This window comes from Sarcophilus harrisii, chromosome 4, assembly GCF_902635505.1.
Source record: "Sarcophilus harrisii chromosome 4, mSarHar1.11, whole genome shotgun sequence".
Lineage (NCBI taxonomy): Eukaryota > Metazoa > Chordata > Mammalia > Dasyuromorphia > Dasyuridae > Sarcophilus > Sarcophilus harrisii.
The window spans coordinates 10,358,592-10,383,113 of record NC_045429.1 but is presented as its reverse complement, the minus strand read 5'-3'; the positions used below and the strand labels follow the sequence as shown (position 1 = coordinate 10,383,113).

The following is a 24,522-nucleotide window of genomic DNA, read 5'->3' as shown; positions in this document are numbered from 1 at the left end:
AACATCTGAAGCGATAGAGAGAAGTGATTCCACTAAGCAAGAGAAGGGGGGGGCTTGTGTAAAGAGATTGATGTGAATTCATATAAAGAGACACAGAGGAAATTAACCAGCTTAAATGGGAAAGGCCAGAAGGTGGAACTGAGGGTGGGGGGATCCAAAACTTCACCAGCGGAGAATCAGGAGTGCTCATGCTCACGATCTACTATGGAGAGCAAAGAAAACTGAGGCCAACCAAAGGGAGGGGGTTTTAAAAGTCAAAAGAGAAAAAGCCAAGGATTGAGCCGCTGAGATCACAAGAACGGAGGTTAGAGAAGAGAGTGGTTGGGATCTATATGGTCCTTTAGGTTTTGTTGTCCATTCCCCTTTCAGGCTTGTCTATAATGGGAAACTGGACAAAGAGAGGGGGAGAGAGAGAGAGAGAGAGAGAGTGGGGTGTGTGTGTGTGTGTGTGTGTGTGTGTGTGTATGAAAGCATGCTCGTGTGTGTACATATGTATATCTGGGCATGAATGCACACATGTATGTATGAATGGGAGTGTAGAGGAGTGCATGGTCATGTGTGTGCACATGTGTATGAATACACGGGTGTATGTGTGCAAATATGAGTGTGTGGAACACATGCTAATGTGTGTGCATTGTGTTTAAGTATAAGTGTATGAGTTCATGCTTGTATGTGTGTGCATGTGTATTGTGCAAATGTGAGTGTGCATGAGTGCATGCTCGTGTGAGTGTGTAATGCATGTGTGTGCATGAGTGTGTGTACATGTGTGCATGTGTGCAAGTATGAGTCATATGAGCTCACGCCTGTGTGAGCAGGTACATGTGTGTGTAAGTGCGTATGTGTATGAGTGTGGGCTTGTGTGTGCTCATGGAGGAGGCTGGAGAGTCCCAAAGCTGGGCAGAGCTGCTGGCTTGCACTGGGTCAGTTCAAGGCCAAAGTTGGCGTCCGGTAATGGAAATCTCTGCAGGGGCAGCAAGGAGAACCGGGGTAATGTGACCATGAGGGCATTATAGAGTCATTATGGGGGCACTGAGGTTCTTTGTTATCAGGTCCGTGGCCAAAGAGGCCGGACAGGACTCCCAGACACAGGCTCCCAGCACACAGGCTGAGAGGATGGCTGGACCACTCGCCCTGGACCGGGCTGCCAGGAAGGCCCAACCGCTAAAGGGCTGACCTCCCAGGGGGCCAGGCAGCCCGAGAGATGAACCTCTCAAAAGCCTCATCTTCCCCAAGTCTGCAGAGATGGAGACTATTTGATATGGAGCTTATGTGAAGGCTCCTTGGAGAGGAAAGATGCCAGATTAGGCTGCCCTGAAGCCAAGGAGCTACCCAGTGTCTCTGCCTGCAAAAGCCTGAGAAGAAGGGATCCGCTCAAACCTCTCTGCAGAGAGAAAGGATCTGCTCAAATGTCCCTGCAGAGAGAAGGGATCTGCTCAATCTCTCTGCAGAGAGAAGGGATCTGCTCAAACCTCCCTACAGAGAGAAGGGATCTGTTCAAACCTCCCTACAGAAACAAGGGATCTGCTCAAACCTCCCTACAGAGATTTTTCAAGGGATAAAAATCATCCCCATGATGTCAAGAAGGCCCTTCTAAATTCAGAAGGCCTCAAAATGACCAAATAAACTACAAGGCTTCTTAAAGCTTTCTAGCGGCTCTGTGCTACCGCAGCGGTCATCCCGTTTCCTTCCATGGGATGTGCACACAGACCCCAGAGCAATGACCCATCCCAAGATTTCCATAAGACAGTTTGCTTTTACCATTGTGGCCGATCCGCACACAAGTGCAGCACACATTTCGCTTGAATGCTTTGTTTTAAAAGTTCATTTACAGTGAGGGCCGGCTTCAGAGCCGAGTACGTGCCTGGATTTGCTGCCTCGGACGATGCAAGTACATCTTTTCCTTGCCATCTGTAAGCACGCTTGTGGTCCTTGACAGCACGGTTTTGCTTAAGTTCAAGCTGGTTTTACTGCGGTTGACGCTCATTTTGCTTACGGAGAGGCTGACCTTCCGGGTGGTGGACATCCTCCTCGTCTGGGAGGAACTGCCCCTACAAAAGCCAAGCAAAAATAAATAAATAAAAGCAAAACGTCGCGTGGAACTGAGGTAAGAATGTAAGACAAGAATGCTCGATGACAGAGGGTTTGGGGCTTGGAAGTATCCAAGCACTTCTCATTTTGATTACATTTAAATGTAAGTTCTCTGAGGGCAAGAATAAAATAAATATATTGATTGAATCATATATAATTGTTACCTTGTGAATAAGGATCCGGGAAATACAATGATTTTTTCAAAAGAAATATTCAAAAGAATACAAAATCCCATCTAAGCTATGGCAATAATTGTAATTCTACTGTTTGATGTTATAATGTTATGCTCATGCTAAGAGGTCCCAATGTCCATCAAGCACATAGACAAAGATGGGCTTCTCCATCACTCTGGCCAACCTCAATCCCCCCCAGTTATTTCTTGAAGCTTCTGATTGGATAAAGCTCCTGGCTGACTGAAGGAGGTAGGACACATTCTCCAGCTTGAACTTCCCTCCTCCCATTTCTGATCCTGAGATCCCCTCCAAACCTGGCACTGAGAAGTGATCCCAAGAACTTCTCTACCATATTTGGGTCAGATTGGGAACCCTCCCTTCCATGTGCTGCCCTGATTACTCTTTCTCATGAAACTTCTGCAGCTGAAACCGAGCTCTGAGTATATACTTTTCCTAAACACAACTTCTTCTCCCATGAGTGGCTGGGTCTCTAGGATCCATGGGGACAAACCTGCATGTCTATATTGCCATAGCATATAAGTATACACTTTTTTGCCTGCCTGCAGCACATTATAATACAACCTTTGTTTGTTGTTGAATATCAAGGTCTGGGAAACTCTCCAAACTTTAACCCCAGTCCTAAGGTCAGATGGAACAGGAGCATTTATATGTTAAATTCTCTTTTCCAAGAGAATTCAATTTAATCCCCATCAAGCACCTGCTATTACACATGATGTTCCACATGAGAGCATTAGGTATACAAAAAAGGCTAGTTCCTGCCTTCAGGGAGCTTATGCTCCAGGAAGGGCGACTGCCATGCTTGGGGCAGTTCTATTTCATCCCACAATTCCAGTTTGGAAAGGTCGTCAGAAGCTATCTGTGTGATCATATTCCAAAGCCATGATCCAGTGGAACTGAACTTCTCTAGGCCAAGGGACTTTGAAATACAAACATAAACTTCAAGTTGGTTTTTACTGAATTGACAACTGGCTGCCTTGTCTTACTCTTTGCTGTTCACCACTGCTCCTCTAGCATTATGACATTTGTTCAGAGCTCACCAGTCTTAGCTGAGAAGGAGCTGGTCTCTGAGCTTTGAATGCCAACAGAGCTTTCTGCATTTGTGCCTTAGTAAGTCTGGAGAGAGAAAGGCTTAAGGAGAGAGAGGTAATGATTAGAAAAATGCTAATTAAAACAACTCTGAAGGAGTACCTCACACTCATCAGATTGGCCAATATGACAAAAAAAGGAAACTGATGGATGCTGGGGGAGATGTCAGAAAACAGGGACAATACTGCACCATTGGTAGAGTTGTGAACTGATCCAGCCATTCTGGAGAGCAAAGTCTTAAACTGTTCATACCCTTTGATCCAGAAGAACCACTGCTAGGTGTATATCCCACTGACACTCTAAAAAAGGGTAAAGAACTCCTCACATGCAAAAATATCAATAGCATCTCTTTTTGTGGTACCTACGAATTGGAAACTGAGGGGATGTCCAAGATTTGGGGAATGGCTGGATTTGTTGTGGAATATGATTTTTAAAAAAGAAGAAATGCTATTATTGTGCTATAAAAAATGACAAGCAAGATGATTTCAGAAAAAAATCTTAGAAAGACTTCAATGAACTGATGCCAAGTAAACAGAGAAGAAACTGAACACTGTACCTGGGAACAGCAATATTGTTTGACGGAAAACTCTGAATGACTTCAACTCCCGGCTCATGAATAAAAAAAAAATGCTGTGCACCTCCCAAGAAAGTTGTTGTTCAAACACAAATCAGAAAAGGTCAGTTTTCACTTCTGATTCTTCACAAAATGAGTAAAATGGGAATGTTTTACATGAGTGCACACATATAACCTGTGCCAGACTGCTCTCACCATTTCAGGGAGGATGGAGGCAGAGAATTCTGAACTCAAAATTAAAAAAAAAAGAATGTAAAAATTATCTAAGCAATGTAATTGGGAGAAATTATTTTGAAAGAGAATCAAAGAACACTCTTTTTGTTGTCATTTGCTTGCATTTTATTTTGTTTCTCTTTTTTTTACTGGTTTGATTAATTTTTCTTGTGTAGCACAATAACTGTATAAATATGTATGCATATATTGGATTTAACATATATTTCTACCATGTTTAATATTAAACATGGTAGAAATATATGTTAAATCATATAAATATATATATATATATATATATCAACTTTTTCTGGTAGCTAAGAATTAGAAATCCCTTGTAATTATTTTTTGATGTTTACCTGATATTTCTCCTGGATTTTATAAGTCAAATTTTATATTAAGTTCAGGTCTTTTTATAACAAAATCCCGAAACTCTGGAAATCCACTGAATATCAGGTTTTTTCCTCATAGGATTATACTTAACTTTCTTGGGTATGATGTGTTCAGCTGCAATCTCAGTTCTTTTGCTCTAATATCTAATACAGTGTTCCACGATGATATGCATTAGTTGGGGACTGGATGAATTAGTTATGGTATATGGTAAAAATGGAATACTTTTGTGCTATAAGAAATGACAAGCAAGATGATTTCAGAAAAAAAAATCTTGGACTTAAGTGAACTGATGCAAAGTGAACAGAGAAGAACCAGAACACTATACACAGTACACATACATGTCAGTGTGTATTAAGTCCTCTATTATGAAGGCAGAATTTGGAAATACTAGGAAAATTGTAAGTCTCATACACGAACTGATGCTGAGTGAACAACAATACTATATGATGACCAATTCTGATGGATCAGGCCATCCTCAGTAATGAAATCAACCAAATCATTTCCAATGGAGCAGTAATGAACTGAACCAGCTATGCCCAGAGAAAGAACTCTGGGAGGTGACTAAAAACCATTATATTGAATTCCCAATCCCTATATTCATGCCCACCTGCATTTTTTATTTCCTTCACAGGCTAATTGTACAATATTTCAGAGTCTGATTCTTTTTGTACAGCAAAATAACGGTTTGTTCATGTATACTTATTGTGTATCTAATTTATATTTTAATATATTTAACATCTATTGGTCATCCTGCCATCTGGGGGAGGGGGTGGGGGGTAAGAGGTGAAAAATTGGAACAAGAGGTTTGGCCATTGTTAATGCTGTAAAGTTACCCATACATATAACCTGTAAATAAAAGGCTATTAAAAAAAAAAGAAAAGAAAATTGTAAGTCTCCACTCATTGAAGAATGAAGGGGAATCATCAGGGCTTCTGTAGACAGCAATTACCAGGATTCTGATTGGGCAGAAAGTAGGAACAACATTGATCTCAAAGGAAGAAAAGTGCTGAATGATGAAGGGGAAGAACTTGGAAGTAGCATTGGGGAGCAAGGAGGATTCCACCTTCCCTGCCCCCACCCACCCTCCCTCCCAAGCAGGGAGCTCAGGAAAATGAATGAAGATGCTGCCAGTGCTGGAAAGGGTAGTCAGGGAAGCAGAATTATCAAGAAAGTCAGGCTTCCATAAGAGCTCGTAGACAGTAGCGTGGGAAAGGATTTTGTCTAAATAAGCTTTAGATTAAATTTGTTACCTGTAAAACAAGACTTCAAGAGAGTACTGAGGAAGAACTGGATGGAGTTTAAGATGGTGACCTGCAGGAGTAGAGTCCCTGGGATGGGAAGGGTATGACCACGTGTGAGAATGTTCATCACTGAGGAGAGGATACCATTTCTCCCCTCAAAGGATAGGAGTAGCAGAAGTAGGGGGGATCTGGAGTCAAGGAGATAGTTGCTCTTCGAAGAGTCTCTCCATCCATTGGAACATAGGGCATTGGGTTGTCAGGAAAAAGTGGAAGAGGCCTTGTGGAAGGAATTAACTTTGGGGCAGATCCCCCAGCCCACCCTTGTAGCCATTCCTCAATGAACATTTTTTCTCAAAACAATCCTATGAAATAGTCTGATTACTATTCCCATTTTACAGGTGGGGAAACTCTTGCCCATTGAGACACATTAAATGTCGCTACCAGGTATCTCCTGAACCTAAATCCAGTATCTTTTCTGCTGCCTCAGAAACACTGTCCTCAACCCTACAATGGTCCAGGAGACACTTGTAGCTCTAAATCATTTGTAATAGTGATGAGAGACTGACGAGAGATGTCAGGACAGGGTAAATAATGAGAAGGGGAGCTAATCTAAGGGCAAAACAGAAAAGAAAATAATGCAGCATTGAGTGAGGGGTAGATGGAGAAGTCAGATGGCTCTGGCTCCTTTGCTAAGATGGTCGCTCACAGCCTTGCACTGAGTCCTCGGGAGCTCCCTTTTTGTCTTTGCTTGGTGATTTCCTTCCATTTCCGGGGGTGAAAATGTTCCGTGTGATGCTATTCCCCAATTCCTTTCCATTTAGGTCATGTTAAGTAGGTATAAATAGAGAGAGTAGTAAGTGCTTCAAGGAGAAAACAAAGACAAAAAGGAGATAGAGGATGCAGACTTGCAGCAAGTATTTGGGGAAAAAAAGTGTTTGGGAGAAAATGACAAAGGAAGGGAAGGAGTATTAAATGAATGGAACTACAAAAGAGGTATATAGCTCTTTTCCTAGAGGACAATTTAGGCTTCAGGCTTTGTGCCTTAATGGGAGGAAAACAATCCTAACAGTGGAGCTATCAAGAAGTGGGTTGAGTGCCTGGAAAGAGGGCAGGTTCCCCTTCCTTGAAGGTCTTTAAGTACATCAGTCAACCAGCATTTGTGAATGTCAAAATTGCTCTATTTAATTAAATCATGTTAGTGCTATAATTAATTTATTAAGTGCCCATTATGTACATTATGCACTGTGCTAACTTCTGGGTTACACAGTCACAACCAATCCCACTTACTGTATATACTATAATAAAGATTCTTTTTGTCTATGTACCCAGCTATTGAAGTCTCTTTCAACTCTTGAATTCTATGATTCTGGCAAACCTTGTGTAGCAAGGAACAATTTGGGAGGTACCAAGTCCCCAAGGGTGAGATGTAATCCCATAAAAGAAAAAGGACAGTAAGGATGGTTGGGGGTTCCTTGAGGAAGGGTACTGAGGCCATCATTTGAGGCCCAAGATCTGCTGTTGTCCTGGGAGCTGGGTCAAGCTCATGACAGAGAACTTTCCAAACCTGCCAACCGTGACCCACTCCTGGTGAGCCACACAGAGACAAACAGCCCAAGGAAATGGTACTGAACGAAAAGCTGAAGATGGAAGAGCAGAGGCAATGTGCTAGATCAAAACAGGAGGGAATTGGGGGAGTCACGGCTAAGCAAAGGGGAGTTCCCAGAGCATGGGATCTGGTTTTCTGGGCAACGACTTAAAATACAAAAATTTGGGCTCATGGGCAGGGGTAAAGCTCACCTAATGAGGATTGGGGGAAAATATAGTTGCCTCAACTGGAACTAGAGATGGCTCTTTAAATAAAGCCATCTTTGGAAGACTTATTGAACTTATGTTGCCTTGATGTAAAAAACTCTTCTTCCTCTGGGTACCTTACATATATATGTTCTTTGTTGTCCCGAATTATGGCAAAAGGAGAGGTATCTGTGTGCTCAGGAAGGAAGAAAGAACATGGCGGAGGGAGATGTGATTAAACAGTATTTCTCTGATCCCTCAGGACAGCGAGGAAGAAGGTCGACCGAATCCCAGAGACATCTCCTTTAGTCTTATCATTTTAGAAATGGTTAAACTGAGGGCTGAAAAGGGCAGTGTGGCATGATGGGAGAAATCCTGGAATCGGTCTTGGATCTTGTTTCCACTACCTAATCTCTAAAATGGGAATGATGACCGTACTTACCTCACAGGCACATGAGGCTCAATTTAAACACCTGAAAAGCACTCTGTAAAACTCAAAGCATTAAATGAATGTGAGTGGTTATTACTGTTATTGCTCTTAATGGCCCATTGATATCACTAGAGATGACTAATTGATCTACACACCCTAGATTGGCTGATTTATCAGTGATCTTTAAAAAAGTTAGGAGAGACACAATGAGAATCAGAGTGCAGAAACTCAAAGAAAAGGACTACTGATTGGACATGGGTTTTTTTGGAGGGATTGCTGCCTTTTTTCATAAAATCTCCCCCTGGAAAAAAGGAACAGCAATGATAGTAGCTGGAGGCCATGGAGGAATTCTAGGACCAAGCCTAGCAGTGAGAAAGGGAGTTCATTCACCTTTTAAAGAGTGATTTCTAAAAAGCTCTTAAGATTGAATACAGACCATATACATCCAGAAAATCTTTGGTTCTAAGCCACAAATTATAACTATATAAAAATGCAGAATATGAATAATAGGGTGAATTGATTAGAATTTAGCTCTGATCAACCAAATCATTTCCAATGGAGCAGTAATGAACTGAACCAACTACACCCAGAGAAAGAACTTTGGGAGATAACTAAAAACCATTACATTGAATTCCCAATCCCTATATTTATGCCCACCTGCATTTTTGATTTCCTTCACAAGCTAATTGTACAATATTTCAGAGTCTGATTCTTTTTCTACAGCAAAATAATGTTTTGGTCATGTATACTTATTGTGTATCTAATTTATATTTTAATGTATTTAACATCTACTGGTCATCCTGCCATCTAGGGGAGGGGGTGGGGGGTAAGAGGTGAAAAATTGGAACAAGAGGTTTGGCAATTGTTAACACTGTAAAGTTATCCATGCATATAACCTGTAAATATAAGGCTATTAAATAAAAAAAATAATTTAGCTCTGAAAAGCTATGATTAACTCAAAAGGAATAGAAGAACTAAAAGGAGCAGTGGAATAGCAGTATATATTAGAAAACCTATTCTTCGATATCACACAAGCCCTGTATCCCAAAGAAATCCAAAAAGAGGTGGGAGGAGGAGAATACGTTTGTACAGAAATATTTATGGCTGCTCTTTTTGTAGTGACGAAAAAAAGGAAATGGGTGACCTATCATTAGGAAATGGGTCACCAAATCATGGTATTTGATTATAATGGAATACTATTATTGTGCTATAAGAAATGATGAGGAAGTGGTTTCAGAAAAACTTGGGAAGACTCAAATAAACTGATGCTTAGTGAAGTAAGCAGAACCAAGAGAACATTATACACAGTAACAGCAAGATTGTACAATGATCTAAGATAATTCCAAAGAACTCATGGAGGAGCTAGCTACCTCCAAAGAACTGATGGAGTCTGAATGAAGAGTGAAGCATACATACTATTTTCACTTTATTTTTTCCATTCTTTCCTTTGTCTGTGTCTACTTTCATAACACAACTAATATGAAAATACATTTTGCATGATTATACATGTAAAATGTATATCAAACTGCTTACTATCTCAGGGAGGAAAGAAATAAGGGAGGAAGGGAGATAATTTGGGACTCAATTTTTAAAAATTGAATGTTAAAACAACAACAAAAAGACCTGGCGGGGAGGGAATCCAGGAGAGAAACATGGTGAACTCTTGTTTGAGAATTAATGGAGGGGGAAATTATACTGCTGTGGAGCTATTATGGACCATTTGGACAAAAAGTGTTAGATTTGTGAACAGATCACAAATGTTACACAGAAGAATGATATTGTAATGATGAGAAGGGAAGATTTAAACTAGAGCAGCTAATAATAATGATAAATTTGAGATTTCTCTGCTCATTAACTTTATGGCTCCCTATTATGTCTGCTTTTATACATTCTCACTATATATGTTGGGTTGTTTTTTTATTTTTATTTACTTTAAATCTAAATACAAAAAGACCAAAACACAACACAGCATACCACACACAAAAATTCAATATGAAACCATGAACCTCTATTTCACATTATTTACTTTTTGGAAAACCTATGTAATACACATCAGTTTCAAAGCCATACTGCTGTTCTGTGCTTCCTTATGAGTTTTCTTTTGTTTTCTGCTGTGCCTTTCCCTATCTCTTTGCACTATAGAAGGCTACCATTAGACACAGATACATGTGTGTAAAACTATACTTTCCATACTTTTATTTATCATTTCTTTCTACGGAGACAAATAGCATCTTCTTTCATAGATTTTTTGTAATGAGTATTTATAATACACAAAGTAACTCGAGTCATTTACAGCCGTTCTTCAAACAACGTTGCTGTTACTGTATACAACTTTCTCATGGTTCTGTTCATTTTGCTCTTATTTCGTGGAAGTCTTACCGTGTTTCTTTTAGAAAAACAATGGAGTCCATCATTTCTTATAGCCCAGTAGTATTCCATCACAATCATATACCACAACTTGTCAATTGAAAGGCATCCCCTCAATTTCCAGTTCTTTGTCAACACAAAGAAAGCTGCTATAAATATTTTAGAACAGACCTCATCATGACGCTGCTGGGTCAAAGTGTAATTCTTTGGGCATAAGTCCAGAGTGCTTTCCACAATGGCTGGATCAGTTCACAATTCCACCAACAGTACATCAGTGTCCCAATGGTTCGTGTGTTTTCCATTAAACTGGAGGATCCTAGAAATCCCTAGACTGTGAGATTAAACATCCCCATCTCTCATCCCAGTGCCTAGAACATAGTAAACACATATAAAGTCTTATTGATCCTCTAACCCTAGGAGAAGAACAAATTCCTCTGGCATTTAAAGCCCTTCACAATCTAACTCCAGATTCCTAATATCTAGGTTTATTTCATGTAAATCCTTCCTTCATTCTCCAATTCCAGGTAACTCAGCCTCTTTGCTATGGACTGGGTTTGAAACTTTGCATTTCCTCTGGCTGGAACCTGCTTTTTCTTTACTTCTAGGCATTCCTGCCTCCTGCCAGGCTCATGTGCCACTTCCTGTGTGGGAGAAGAACCTCTCTCCTTCCTCAGTCGCTGATAGGCTTAAATGTTACTTCTTATATACTTTCGTAGAAGCTATGCTCCCTGAGGACATGAGCTAGTTTTCATAGTTTTTTTTTTCTTTTTCTTGTATTCCTAGTCGTGTCCAGCACATTTTAGTCAGTTACAAAAAGCTGGCTGGATTTCACTGGATTTGATTAGACTGGACTTAGTAAACTTCATCCCTCAAAAATTGGAGAACCTGTACTACTGGGCTTATATCCCAAAGAGATCTTAAAGAAGGGACAGGGACCCGTCTGTGCAAGAATGTTTCTGGCAACCCTGCTTGTAGTGGCCAGAAACTGGAAACTGAATGGATGCCCATCAGCTGGAGAATGGCTGAATAAATTGTAGTATATGAATGTTATGGAATATTATTGTTCTGGAAGAAATGACCAACAGGATGAATACAGAGAAGCTTGGAGAGACTTACAGGAACTGATGCTGAGTGAAATGAGCAGAACCAGGAGATCATTATACACTTCAACAACAATATTATATGGATATCAATTCTGATGGACGTGGCTCTCTTCAACAATGAGTGGATCCAAATCAGTTCCAATTGATCAGTGATGAACAGAACCAGTTACACCCAGCAACTCTAAGAAATGAGTGTGGACCACAACATAACATTTGCACTCTTTCTGTTACTGTTTGCTTGCATTTTTGTTTTTCTTCCCAGGTTATTTTTACCTTCTTCCTAAATGCAATTTTTCTTGTGCAGCAAGATAACTATAAATATATACATATATTTTATTTAACATATAATTTAACATATTTAACATGTATGGGACTACCTGCCATCTAGGGGAGGGGTGGGGGGAAGGAGGGGAAAAGTTGGAACAGAAGTTTTTCCAAGGGTCAGTGTTGAAAAATTACCCATGCATACGTTCTGTCAATAAAAAACTATAATTAAAAAAATGAAAATAATTTTTTAAAATTGGAGAACCTGCTCTAGAGCTTTGGGAACCCCAATTCTGGACATGTTGATATCAATAAGGAAGAAGCAGTTCCTGATGTAGAAATCATTGAAATACAGGATGGGAGGAAGCCAGTTCCTATTAAAAAAAAAAAAAAAGATCTGGGTGTGTGAGTGACTACTTGCTCACACTGGCAACATTAGGACCAGACTGTTTTAAAGAGCTGTTAATCAAGCCTGTGCTAAGAGTTACTGTATCCAGAAGGAGGAAGGCAATCCTGTAGCTGATACAGAGTAATTCCATTTAATAGATGAGGGGCAGCACACTTCAAGGCAGGGCAGGATGAGACTGTGGCCAGGGGAGTACAATAAGGGGATTAACCACACATAGATTGTAAACACCTCTAGATGGGAAGCCGGAGAGGTTCTGAAGAAAAGCTGGCCTCCTTGAGGCCCTTCTCACCACTCATCAGAAGCCAGGCCAAGGGACAGAACCCAGGATCCATGAGAGAGCAATGGGTGCCCTGAAGATGCTGGGCTGGACCCACTGTCTCTTCTTTGGTTGCCATCACAGAGCAGCAGAGAAATTCTATATTGCAGAAAGCCCTGAATGTCAGTTTATGGTCTCAAATGGTCTTGCAAAGAGCCCTGAAGGTCTGGTCTGAATGACTCTGGTCTGCAAGCTGGGGGCTCCAACCTATAGGATGCTGACCTGTACAGGATTCAGATGATTCCGGTGGGATATGGGATGTACAAGGATGTGGGTTGGTTCAGGGAATCATTACAGACCAGTAAAAAAAGCTATTTGGACAGAAAATCCCAGCGTCAAAGAGAAAGTCACTGATTCATTTATTCCACCAGCATTTTATTTAGGCAAAGTTCCTGTCTAGGAGGTACACTGTCGGGCGCTGAGAATCCCAAAGGCAAGCTCTCCTCTCCAGGAGTTCACACTCTGCTGAGGAACAAGGATACAGAGAAATCCATGCAAGGAAGATACAAAGTAAATTGGGGGGGGGGTGGGGGGTGGACACGATTAGGAATATCTGTGCAGGGGCCGAGGCCCAAAGGAATTAGGGATTCGGAGCAAGACCAAGCAATGGAAAAGCGTTTATTTGTAGCAGGTAAGCAGCACTGTGGAGACAGGGCGAAAAGGAAAAGCAAAAATGATTTCTGCCCTTTAGGAGATTGCATGTGAAAGGAAAGAAAAACGTGACTAAATGCACAAAAAAGAGACAGGCTCACTCAGGAGAGGGACTGGCAGTGGCCCAAGGGAAAGCCAGGGAATCTAAGGAACAAGGGGAGAACAAGGGGAGAATTGCAGTCATGGGAAGCCGTCACAGCAGAGGCCACCGGGAGCTGGGGTGTCTCAGTGTCAAAAGGGAACCAGGCTGGGCAGGCTGGGATGCAGAGGCGGCTCATGGGCAAGGAGCTGGGGGAGCCAGCTGGAAGCCCCCAAGGGAAGGGCTTTGAGTGCCCTGGAACCAAGAGGCAGCCAGTGAGGACTCCGGGAGGGGGGCACTTCTGGGCATTCTGATTCTACAAATAGAGAGGCTGGAGAGGGAGGAGACTGGAGGGAGACCAATTAGGAAGCTGTTCTTAGGCCCCCCGGAGGAGGTTCCAGCATGGCATTTGGTCCAGACCTATTACTTCATGGCTGGCAGGTAAGTAAACACTCTCCGCTGACAGGGACTGGCAAAAGTCCTGGAAAGTCGCTGGAGCGTCAAAGGTTCAGGCACTTGCTCATGGGCAAAGTTGGGTGTCAGAGGCAAGACTTAAGATTTAGACTCACAAAGGACCTTAGAGGTCATCAAACTCAGTGTCCTCAGCATACAGATTGGGGAAACTGAGGCACAGAGGAAATGACCTGTCCATGGTCACACCGAAGTGATCTCTCAGAAAAGGCCCCCTAGAAACTTTCCTACCCTGGAGGCTGGAGTGCAGAACAGAGACTGGAAGGGTCAGGGGAGCTCTCAGAGGACATGCCGGAGGTCATTATAACAGTCCAGGGAGAAGCAATAAGGGCCTGGACCAGCCAGTGGGGATCTCGGTGGATAAATGACAACCCCCAAGATGAATTTTCAAATCTGCTCATTTCAGGATCTCTTTGGCTCTTGAATGGTCACTAGATAAAAAAGAACTTCTCTAGCTGCCTGACCTTGTTTCCTCACATCTGCTAATGTCAGAGTCTCGGAGAAAGGCGCAGGCTTTCCAGATCCTGAACTCCAGCGGCCTGTGTCAGTCAGGTCCGGCCTCAAACACTTCCGGGTCGTGTGCTCCAAGGCAAGTCACTTAACCCGTGTGCCTCAGTTTACTCCACTATAAAATGGGGATAAGCATAGCTCCTAACTTCCCAGGATCATAGAGCATTAAATATCTCTAAAAAGTGCTTAGGATCACAGTGCCCAGCACATAGTAGGTACCAGAGCAGTGGTAGATATTATACAATGCACATCACACTCTTCAAATGTTGTTATAACATTAGTGTTTTACAATTGATTTTATTTTGAAGCAGAAGCTCACTCCAGGGAAGGCCCCCAGCTCCAGGTGTGGGGCCCAGGGCGAACATGGGATTGGGTTTGAGGATGACTCCTGAAGAAAGCCCGAGATTGCTAGAAGGGGGAGTCCTCCCCACAGCACTGAAGGCTGAAGGCGGGAGTCTACTTTGTAAATCCTGATCAACATAATGGCCTGATCTCATTTAAAAAAAAAAAAAAAAAGCCAACTGGCATCTTAACTTAAACACAGCAGAAATGTGGCCGATGTATTTCTCTGCAAAGTTGTTACAGAGAACTACAAATGTGAGTCTTTTTTAATTTAAAAAAGGCCAAGTTTCAGGGCTAAAATAGCTACGTTTTACCTAGAAACTCGTGGTAGGGAGAAGACTCCATTTTCTTCCAGGTTTGAGAAAATCTCCCCCCCCCCCCTCCATCATTCCTGCTCTGAGCAGAAATGAACGCTGCATTTTGCAAACGCAGCTATTTGCTCCTGGTGCTGAATGGAACCATCCTGGGATCTGAGAGGCGGCCAGGAATCATGGAGAGGGGGGCTATTCTTGGGGTGGAGAAGAGCCCCCCATTTCTTTTTGTTTTGGTTTTTGATTACTGATGAGATAAAAGTAAAAGGCAAGGGAGAGAAGACGAAGGCCCTGGGCTCCAGGGGTCAGGGTCTCTCTACTAGGCCCCCTTGAGGTAAAGGCCTTGAAGGCTAGGATAGTGGGTTGGGGGAGTGTAAGAGGGGTGGGGTGGAGGGTTTATGTGGATCTAATCTGCTGTCTGACCTCTTCCAGGCCCTTTCAGCCCAGTGATCTCTGATGAAGGCCAAAAGCAGGCAGCCCACAGCCACCTTCCCCATGGGCCCCTCAACTCCAGAACACATTCTGCTGCATCCATTGGATTGGATGGATAATTGTGAATTCACCTCTCTCAGATCCTCTCCCCAAAGCCTGTCACACCACATTTAGAAGTGGTTGGGGCCTGGACGGTAAAACATAGGCCGCATTAATAAGCTATTACCAATCCAGTGTGGCTCTCCCCTTCTTCCTGGAGGATGGGATTTAGTCCTGCACAGCTTTTCCAAGTTAGAGAAGAGCTGTTGATCTGCCATATACCAACAAACTCAAGTCCAAACTAACAAATCCCTCCTACAAGACCTTCCCACAATTCAGTGCTATGGGTAACACAGCTCAGGAACATCTTTTTTTTTTTTTTTTGGCTGAGGCAATTGGGTTTAAGTGACTTGCCTAGGGTCACATAGCTAGGAAGTGTTCAGTGTCTGAGACTACACTTGAAATCAGGTCCTCCTGTATTCAGGGCTGGTGCTCTATCCACTGCACCACCTAGCTGCCCCGGGGACATCCTATTTTTAACCTTTACAAAATACTTTAATTCAAAAATATTTATTGACCATCTGTTGCTCCAAAAGCCAGGAAGATTAGAAGAAAAAACCTAATCCTGGCCGCCAGCAAGGAACTGCAATCTAGGACAGGAACTGAGTCTGTACATAACAAAAGGCGATCGGGGAGAGGCTTCCTAAAACAGACCCCAAGTTTTAGAGCACTCCCAAGGCACAGGCTGGAGAGCTAAGGAACCAGGGAAGGCTTCCTGGCAGCAGTGTCTAGCCCAGGACGCATTTAGGATGTGGAGAATTTGGGATGTACTTAGGAGCATTTAGGATGTGGAGAATTTCAGCAGACTGACAGGGTGCAGGGTGGGAATCTAGAGCGCAAGAGGCTCTGGGAAGAGCAAGGGGGGTACGGCCGTCCTGAAATGTCCGGAGGGAGGCTGAAGCTGCCCGGGGACGTCCCCCACACTGTGGCAAACCAGAGGCATGCGCAAGATTCCTTGGCAAAGGGTAGCAGCGCCTCCCAGAACGTTTCTGAGCAGGGAACGACCAAGAAAAAGGCAGTGGGCAAGCACGCGTGCTACTGTGGTGAGCCAGGGCAGAAGGAGACCCGAAGTTAAACAGCCACTGAGCCAGGAAGGAGGCTCGGGCCGCCAGTTTTAATCAGAAAAACCTTTCCTGTTATTTTCTCATGATTGGGTTGGTTCAGGAGGGTAGATCAGTCCGCCATTGGGGGTTTTCTTGGCAAGGACACTGGAGTGGTTTGGCCATTTCCTTCTCCAGGTGAGGAAACTGAGACAAACAGAGTGAAGTGACTTGGCCAGGGGCACACAGCTTCAAAGTGTCTGAGGCCAGATTTAAATTCAAAAGGTGAGACTTCCTGCTGCCGGCCTAGCCCTCTAATCCAGTGTTAATTAACCACGTGGGACACAAAAAAGGGCAAAGGCAGGGTTTCAGCTTTAAGGAGCTCCCATTCTAAGGAAGGACAGCACAAAATTATGCAAACACAACGCATACAAATGGAAAGTAAACTTAAAGGGAAAGCCTAAACGGTGGGAGGTGAGAATGGGGATACCCCGCCCAGGGAAGAGGCCCCGGAAGGGATTTCCAGAGCCTAGGTGAGAAAGGGGAACATTCCAGGCACTGGACTGGACAAAGACAGAGGAGAGAAAAGCTGCGAATATAGATGGCTCAAAGGGCAGTGATTTGTAATTAAATTGGGAAGATAGGCCAGAGGGGAAAGAGAAGGGCTTTAAATGTTCTAACTGGTCTAACTAAACTCATTCAGCCCCTAGAAGCCCCGTGGCTCCCATCTGCCATTAGGGCATCAAACAAATTCCTCTATTTGTCATTCAAATTGCCTCTTCTCCCCCGGCTCCATTCCACCAGCTCAATGGATTACAGACCAAGTGGTCTATCTTCCTCAGCATAATTTATGCCTTTCCAGCCAGCCGCCTCCTTCCTGGCTCCCTACCTGAATCTCCTAGAATCCCCCGCTTCCTTCAAAGCTCTTAAGTGCCCTGGCCTAGATGAAACCCAGTCTGATCTCCCACCCCTGCTCCTCGTGATCCCTGAGGGAATCCCTCTTTGTGGCTGTCTGGCTCCTAATCCTGCCCAGTAGAATGGAAGCCCCTTTTCCCTCCACCTTCAGCAACTAGCCAGCAGTAGGTGTTTGGTTAATAAATGCTCCCTGCTAGCCTACTGACTGCGCCAGAACACGGTCTTCCTTGGCTGTTCTACTTCCACGTGGGAAAGAAAGCTGGAGACCCATTTACCCGCCTCCTGAAATTCTATTCTTCTCAAAGACCCAGCTCAATTTGTCCAACATTGGGCCTTTCCCCTTTCACAGGGGAGGATGAGGTCTTTTCCTCCTTCTTCTGGGGCCATGCCTCCCCTTTCTCCAGGACCCAAGGCCCCAGCCTTCTCTCCTATTCCCATTTATCCCCACCTCCTTATCCCCTTGTACCCTCCCACACCCTACCCCACAAACTATAAACAAAAGCAAGTTTTTTTCCTAAAACCCAAACCAAACAAACACTGGGGCTCCAAAGGGCCCCTCAAGCTTTAGTACCGGGCCATGGTCTCACCATGGGGCAGAGATTACAGCTGTTTCCTAGGGTACCCCATTCCCCAGCCATTCCCAGCACTAAGCCCCAGAGTTAATCTGAAAATTGCTCCTTCAAAGCCTCAACCTATCTCTCTCAGGTAAGTCTTAGTCCTCCACCGCAGTCCCACACTCACCAAAGCTGTGACCCTCTCTGCTCAGTCCCCAGTCTCTCCCCTGGCCATTTTCCCGGCAGCACTTTGCCCCAGTTTCTGGGCCCCAAGTCCAACCGCCCGGACCTTCTTCTCAGCTTTCTCTGCTGACCGGGGACCCATGTTGCAGCTCCTCTCCACTCTCCCTGCAAACTTGTTCCCCAGCATCTTCCAAGTCCCTAAATTCATAAATCAAGCACTGTTCTCTCTCTTGTCAGGCACATCCAACTCTCCTCCTGGGAGACCTCCTGGCACATTTAATTTTCACTTGTCCAAAAAGAATCTCTGCTTTCAGCTTCCCCCCAGACTCAGCCCTCCTTTACACAGGAGGGTGTCCTTGGCACAGAACACTTTCTACATATACGGGTGGCATCTCCCTCCTCCCTGCCTGCTTCTTAGAGGGAAATTTAGTTTTATTTTTGCCTTTGCACCGGTGCTAATTTGCAGCCAGGGTCTTGCTGACAGAGTGCTGGTGAATGGCATCCCAGCGGGGCACTAACAAGAGGCATTAAAGGGCAGCAAGAGCATCCTGAGCAAAATCCTGGCTGACAGTTGTTGTTGTTGTCCCTCTGAGTATCATCTAGTTTAGACTGCCTTGATTTCTAGAAGAGGAGGCTGAAGCGGAGAGCGCAGGGACTCGTGCCCGGGGTCCCCTCAGTAAGCGGATGCCCCCATCTCCAAAAGAGCCTTTCAGGACCCGTCTGGGATATTCTTGGCCGGGAGCCTTCACGGGTTTGCCACTTCTTTCTCCAAGAAGGAAACTTACTGTTCTTCGAATCCAGCTCAATTATAGATGAGAGAAGCTAAAGCCTAGCCAAGGAGATGGATTGGTGGCGGAGGCAGGAAACCCCGGGAACGGGTTCCTAGGCGGGCACTTCAGCGCGCCTAAGTCCCCGGCACTGCGTGACCCGGGCCTGCTTCCTCATCTGTCAAGTGAAGGGCTCCGTCTCCTTAGCCCCATGCACCCTCCCACGTGCCTCCGCAAGGCTCTGGTGCGGGCCGGCTCGTCTTAAACTCTCAGCAAATGCGCGCTGGCCGAGCGCTTCCCTTCTCAGGTGAGGAAAACGAGGCTCCGAGAAGGAAAGGGGAGGATCGGAACCCAGCTCCTGCTTTCCGACCCAGGGCTTTGTTTCCCCTCTCAGTGCCCACCACCGAGCCCCGGTGGTCTCCGTCCTTCCCAGGGGATCGGGAGGATGGCGCTCGTTTCGTGGGTGTGTTCCGCCGTCCTCGGCCCCCCCAGCGCCCGCACGGCGCCGGCCGGAGCCTCCCCCCTTGTAGCGGGGCCGGGCCCCGGGCCCGGGGGAGGCCCCCCGAGGAACGCGAGCACGGGACCGGCGGGGCGGGGGGAGGGGAGGGCGGCGCCGGCCCGCGGGGCCCGGACTTACTGCAGGGCGTTGGGCGGCTTGGGCATGGCGGCGGCGGGGGGTCGGGGGCCTCGGCCGGCGGCGGCGGCGGCTCCGAGGACTGCGGGGGCTCGGGCGCGGGCGCTCTGTTGGCCCCGGCGCCATGGCGACGCCGACGCCCGCCCGCCTCCCGCCCGCCGCTCGCTCGGGCCCAACCAGCGGCCGCGCGGTTGGCTGCGGCAGCGGCGCCGCGCCGGGAGGAGGGCGCAGGCGGAGGGCAGGGCCCGCGGTTGGCGGAGGCGGAGGAAGCTCCGGGCCAGGCGGGCGGGAGGCGGGCGGCCCGGGCGCCAGGCCCCTCCCAGGCGGCGAGCGTCCGGGGCTGCAGGCGGATGGATGGGGCTCCTTCAGGCGGCGGCGGCGGCTGTAAGTGCGGCGTCCCGGGACCCTCCCCCTGCCCCTCTCCCCCGGCCGCCCCGGGATCCCGGCCCCCTTCCCGCTTCCGGGGTGCCAGGACCCAGCGGGGCCGTGCCCCCGCCCGCCCCGGGGGCCCCGCCCGGCCCGGCTCCCGGGCGGCCGAGTGACGGCTGGGCGAACGCGCATGCGCGCTCCCGACTCTGTCCGGGCTCTTCCTCACCACCGCCCCCCCCCCTCCCCGCGGGCACGCCGCTGAGCTGTCACCGACGTCCGGGCCGCGACGGCGGCGCGCGAGCTCGCGTTGCCTCCCCCGCCTCCCCGCCCTCCCACGGCTGCGCGCGCGGCTCGGGTTGTCTTTGGCCTCCGGAGCCTGGAGCCCGTTCGGGTGGGGCCGCGCGCCCCCGCCCCGCCTGTCGGCGGCGCCGCGCAGTCCGCGCCCCCGCCCTGCCCACATCGGCGCCGCGCGACTAGGCCCCGCCCCCTTCCTGGCGCGAGGAGCGCGACTGGGGTGGGGGGACGCCCTGGGGTGAGGAGGGGGGAGGGGAGGGGAGCGGTTCATCTGGCGAAGCCGAGCTCGGGGAGCGGGGGGGGGGGGGTGGGGGGGGGGGTGGAAGGCAGGCCGGAAGCTTGCGGGGCTGCAGGAGTAAGGGTCTGGCGGGGGGAAGAGGAAGGAAGAGAGGGAGCAGTGCGTGGGGGAGGGGAGCGGCGGCGGCCCCGCGGCCCGTGAGTAGCGGGGCTGGGGGCGGGGCCCGGGTCTCCGCGGGGGGCCGCCCGGCCGCCCCCCCTGAGCCCCTGTCTTGTCTCGGCGCAGATGGTGTGGTGGCCCGCTTCTCCCAGTGCCTGGCGGAATTTCGGGCGTGGTTAAGAACCAACTGGCTGAGGCTCAACCCCGACAAGCCGGAAGTGATGCTGGTAGGCTGGGGCACCCTGGGCCGCCCCGGGGCGGGGGGGGGAGGCCCAGGACCCGGGGGTCACGGGCGGGGGCTTGATCTGTTGTGCGGAGCCGCGTGTCGTGGCGGAGCGCGGGCTGCGCGGCGAGGGGGCTGCGGGTCCGAGAAGTGCCGGGGGCGGGCTCTCGTCCCCGGGAGCCAGGCCGGGCTGTGCGCGCGGGGCCCAGCCTGCGGCCGGGGCCGGCCGTGGGGGGGCCCCTTGGGCGTGGCCGCGGGGGGGAGGAGTCGGCACCCCGGCCTTTCCTGCGCTTCCGAGGCCGCGCCGGGGCTGATGCTCCCGGGCCCCCGAGTCCGGGGAGCCCGAGTCCACCTCCCGGGCCTGGCGCTAGAGGGCGACCGGGAGGAGAGTAAGAGCAGCCTGGGCAAGTGGGACGGATGGGCAGAAAAGAGGACGCAGGCGATGCCCGTGTGGGGCGTTCTGGGGGCCGGCCTTGTGCCCTCGGACTCCCGTCCCGCCTCCACGTCGCCCCCTTCTTAGAGCCCTCGGAGACTCGCCGTTACGAAGGGAGGGTCTGGAGCTGACGCTGCTTAAAGCTCGTTCCTTTTTGGAGGGAAAGCCCAAAATGGGGCTTTTCAGAGACGTTGCCGCAGGGGAGGGGCGCACTCCGAACCGGAGTTGGGAGCAGTGATTTCCCAAAGAAGCGCCCGTCTCGCCCGCGTTTTGGCGGCGATCTCTTTCCTCGGTGCGCGGGGAAGTCACTCCTGTTGCAGAGCAGACGAGAGAATTTGCCCCACTGGCCTATGGGTTGTGTCATTACTTGGGTCGCTGCTGTGCCTCTCAGCAGCTCCGGGCCGTACTGAAACATTTGCTCCTGGTTTTCTTTGCAGTTGGAAGAGTGTTTAACATCAGTAGTGAAAACAGCTTGCTGAAATGTGCTGTTTCTTTGGGGTTGAATCTTTACGTTTGCCCTTTAATTTGGGCCAAGGTGTCATTTTTACATCATCTCTTGGGTCTTGCTGTTTTTAGCGGAAGTTGTTGCTGGCGAACGGCTTGGTAGGTGATGGCTTTTTGTCCCAAGTTTTAACGGTGACGGTGATTAGTGCTGAAATATATAGCCTAGTGCTAATACGCGTCATGGTGCTAACGTATGTCATATTCCACGTAAAACATTCTCAAGCGAAGAGAGGCTGTGGAAAGGACTTTGTAAGGAAGTTTCCAAATCTGTACTAAATGTTCGAACAGAATTCTGTGAAGTGCTTCCAGTGAGGGCATTTCAGTCCCCAAACTTTCCCCCCCCCTTTTTCTTTTGTCCATTTTACCAAAGCCAGCTTGCTTCTCCGGTAGCCGTGTCTTAAAAATCATTTTAATAAATGTGAAAAGCAGAGCTTCCTCTCGCCTCTTCCTAATATTTACATTTTTCACGTGCATTAGAATGCTGGTAAGTCTTGACTCGGGCTGTCCCTTGGACGTGGGCTGAATGTTAACGCTGATCTGCTGGTTAAAAGCCCTTCCTGTCCTCCATTTTGTTCTTATCTGACATTCTGGTGGGGAATGGTCGCGAGCGCTGTCATTTGATAGAGATCCTGCGGTCTGTCTTCCAGAGACAGCGCCCCACTATTCACCGATGCTCCAGCAAAGCCCGTTCCGGGCGCTTCTCTGGGGGGAGAGTGGGGGCTCCTTTCCAGAGACGGCCCTTGGCATCTGTTCCTTTGGTAGCAATTTCGTTCGAGCAAAATACGCCGAAAATTCAGTGAGGCAAATGGCGAGTCCCCAGCTTAATGGGGAGCAGAACCCCCTCCCAAGGTGCCCCTATCAGCCCTCTGGGAGCTCGCTGCAGGGCCGGCAGCGGGGTGACATTTTATTATGCTTGCAGCGGAGACCATCCAGAAACCGAATTCAAAATGCCTGGCAGTGATAATGGGGGGCGGGGGGGGGGAGATTGGGGACCGAGGAATGCCCCCCTCGGGCCGTACTCGGACACCAGGATTCACAAGCATCTGCCCAGAGACCGGGAGCGGAGACAGGGGGGTCCGGGGCCTGGCCCCTGTGCCACCTTCTCTCCTCCTCCCCCTCCATCACTCCCTGTGTCCCGCTCTGTTCCCCACTCCTCATCTCCCTCCCGTCTCTTCTCCCCCATCTTGTCTCTCCCTCCCGTGTTTCACCCTCTCTCCCCGTCTCCTCTCTGGCCCCCGGGTCTCCCGCCTCTGGCCCCCGGGTCTCCCTAGCCCCTCTCGTGTCTCTGCATCTGCGCTTCCCTGGGCTCGGACCGCCGCAGTGACGGGCGGCCAAAGCGGGGAAACCCCGTTGGCGCCCCGAGTAACTGCGCCCGAATTTACGCCGTCCCTCCCCCCGCCCGTCGGGGTGTCTGGATCGGACGGGCGCAGAGGTCCCTGCGCGCTGATCCGGGCCAGTCCGCCCGTCGGGGCAAGGGCCGCCCTGGCCCCGCGCGCTCCCGCCGCCTGCCTCCCCTTTCTCTCCCCCCTCCCGGCTCGCTCGCGCGCGCATCCCGCGGCGGGGGGAGAGGCTCGTGCGCGCACGCGGGGGCCGGGGTGGGGGGAGGGAGGCAGAGGGACTCGTGCGCGCGCTCCGGGGGGGGGGCTCGTGCGCGCGCGCGCTCGGCGGGGCCGCGGCAGCAGCTTGGGCAGCCCGGGCGGCGGCGGCAGCAGCAGCGGCAGCGGCAGCAGCGGCGGCGGCGGCGGCAGCGTCCGCAGCGCGAGCCGCCTCCTGGCTTGGTCCGGCTCACATCCGGGTTCCGGCCGGAGCCCCCCCGCGCCGCCCCCGCCCCGCCGCCGCCGCGGAGATGTGACCCGTCAGTGCGGCCAACATGGCGGAGGTAAGGGAGCGGGCGCCCCCGCCCGGCCCGGCCCGCCCGCCCGCCCGCGGCGCCCCGCGCCCAGGCTGGGCCCGGGCCCGAGGAGGGAGGGAGGAGGGAGGAAGGCCGACCCGGCCCCGCTGCCGCCCACCTGTTGCCCGCTCCGGCCGCCCCCGGAACTTAGTTGGGACGGACGGACGGCGGCGGGGCCGGGCGGGGGAGGCCCCTCGGGCCGCCGGGCAAAGTTGCCCCTGGGACTGGGAGGGGGGGGGCGGAAGCGGGGGGGGGTGCTCTAAGACCCCCGGCTCTTCCCGCGGCCTGGGTCAGCGGTCCCCAGACTCCCGTCGGGGCCCCCCGGGAGCCGGACCCTCCCCTCGGGGGTCCGGGACCCTCCCGCAGCGCCTCCTTTCGAATTCGGCCGTCGGAGCCAGACCAAACTCGAAGGCGGGGAGCCGGGGCTCCCGATAGGGATTAAGGGACTCAGCGGGAGCGGCTCTGACGTCGGAGATGGGAGGCTGGGCGGGGGCGCCCCCGGGAGGGCGGGAGACCCCCTGGGGGCTGGGCCAGCGGAGGGGTCCGGGATGCCGCCCCCTGACCCCCGTCCTTACGCAGGGCTCCCGCCGCGGCCGGGGGATGCTCCTGTTGAGGCGTTAGCAGAACTTGGACTGCGGGGGGAAGCCCAGAAAGGGGGCGCCCGAAACCCCTCACGGCCCCGCACGGCGCTGCGGGTCCTTGCCTCGGCCCGGGGATCCCGGCCCGGACTGCTGCGGAAGGAGATCCTGGCCTGGGGGATGGGGGGCTTAGAACAAAGGGTCCGGGAACAATGAATCTTAAACAACATCTTGCATCTGTCTGATAAAGGGAGAGGGAGCAAGCAGTTCTTAAAGTGGGGTCTAGAACCTTTTTATTTTTTCTTTTAACATTCGAAAACTTTATAGATAAGTGATTTTCATTATAATCTTTTTTTGTTTATAAAGTTGGATTTTGTTA

At 49.5% G+C, this 24,522-nt stretch overlaps 2 protein-coding genes across 9 annotated transcripts in view; one reads left to right on the top strand and one right to left on the bottom strand.

The window, feature by feature from the left end:
- WDR78 (WD repeat domain 78) overlaps positions 1-19,754 on the bottom strand; it is a 71,890-nt gene extending 52,136 nt beyond the window's left edge. For 2 of the 4 annotated variants that reach the window (XM_031968918.1, XM_031968920.1), the window contains exons 1-2: positions 19,458-19,514; positions 1,862-2,048 (exon numbers count right to left, since the gene is read on the bottom strand). In XM_031968918.1, the coding sequence (XP_031824778.1) occupies positions 1,862-2,048; positions 19,458-19,483 (213 nt within the window). In that variant the 5' untranslated portion in view covers positions 19,484-19,514. Of the gene's footprint in view, positions 1-1,861; positions 2,049-18,057 lie in introns of all 4 variants that reach the window. The other 2 variants (XM_031968919.1, XM_031968917.1) reach the window with 2 other exon arrangements.
- A 38-nt stretch (positions 19,755-19,792) lies between these two features.
- MIER1 (MIER1 transcriptional regulator) overlaps positions 19,793-24,522 on the top strand; it is a 60,462-nt gene continuing 55,732 nt past the window's right edge. Inside the window, exons 1-2 of one of the 5 annotated variants that reach the window (XM_031968925.1) lie at positions 19,793-19,838; positions 20,641-20,741. In XM_031968925.1, coding sequence (XP_031824785.1) covers positions 19,805-19,838; positions 20,641-20,741 — 135 coding nt within the window. In that variant the 5' untranslated portion in view covers positions 19,793-19,804. Of the gene's footprint in view, positions 19,839-20,075; positions 20,356-20,533; positions 20,553-20,640; positions 20,742-23,382; positions 23,554-24,522 lie in introns of those variants that run through there. The other 4 variants (XM_031968921.1, XM_031968923.1, XM_031968926.1 and 1 more) reach the window with 4 other exon arrangements.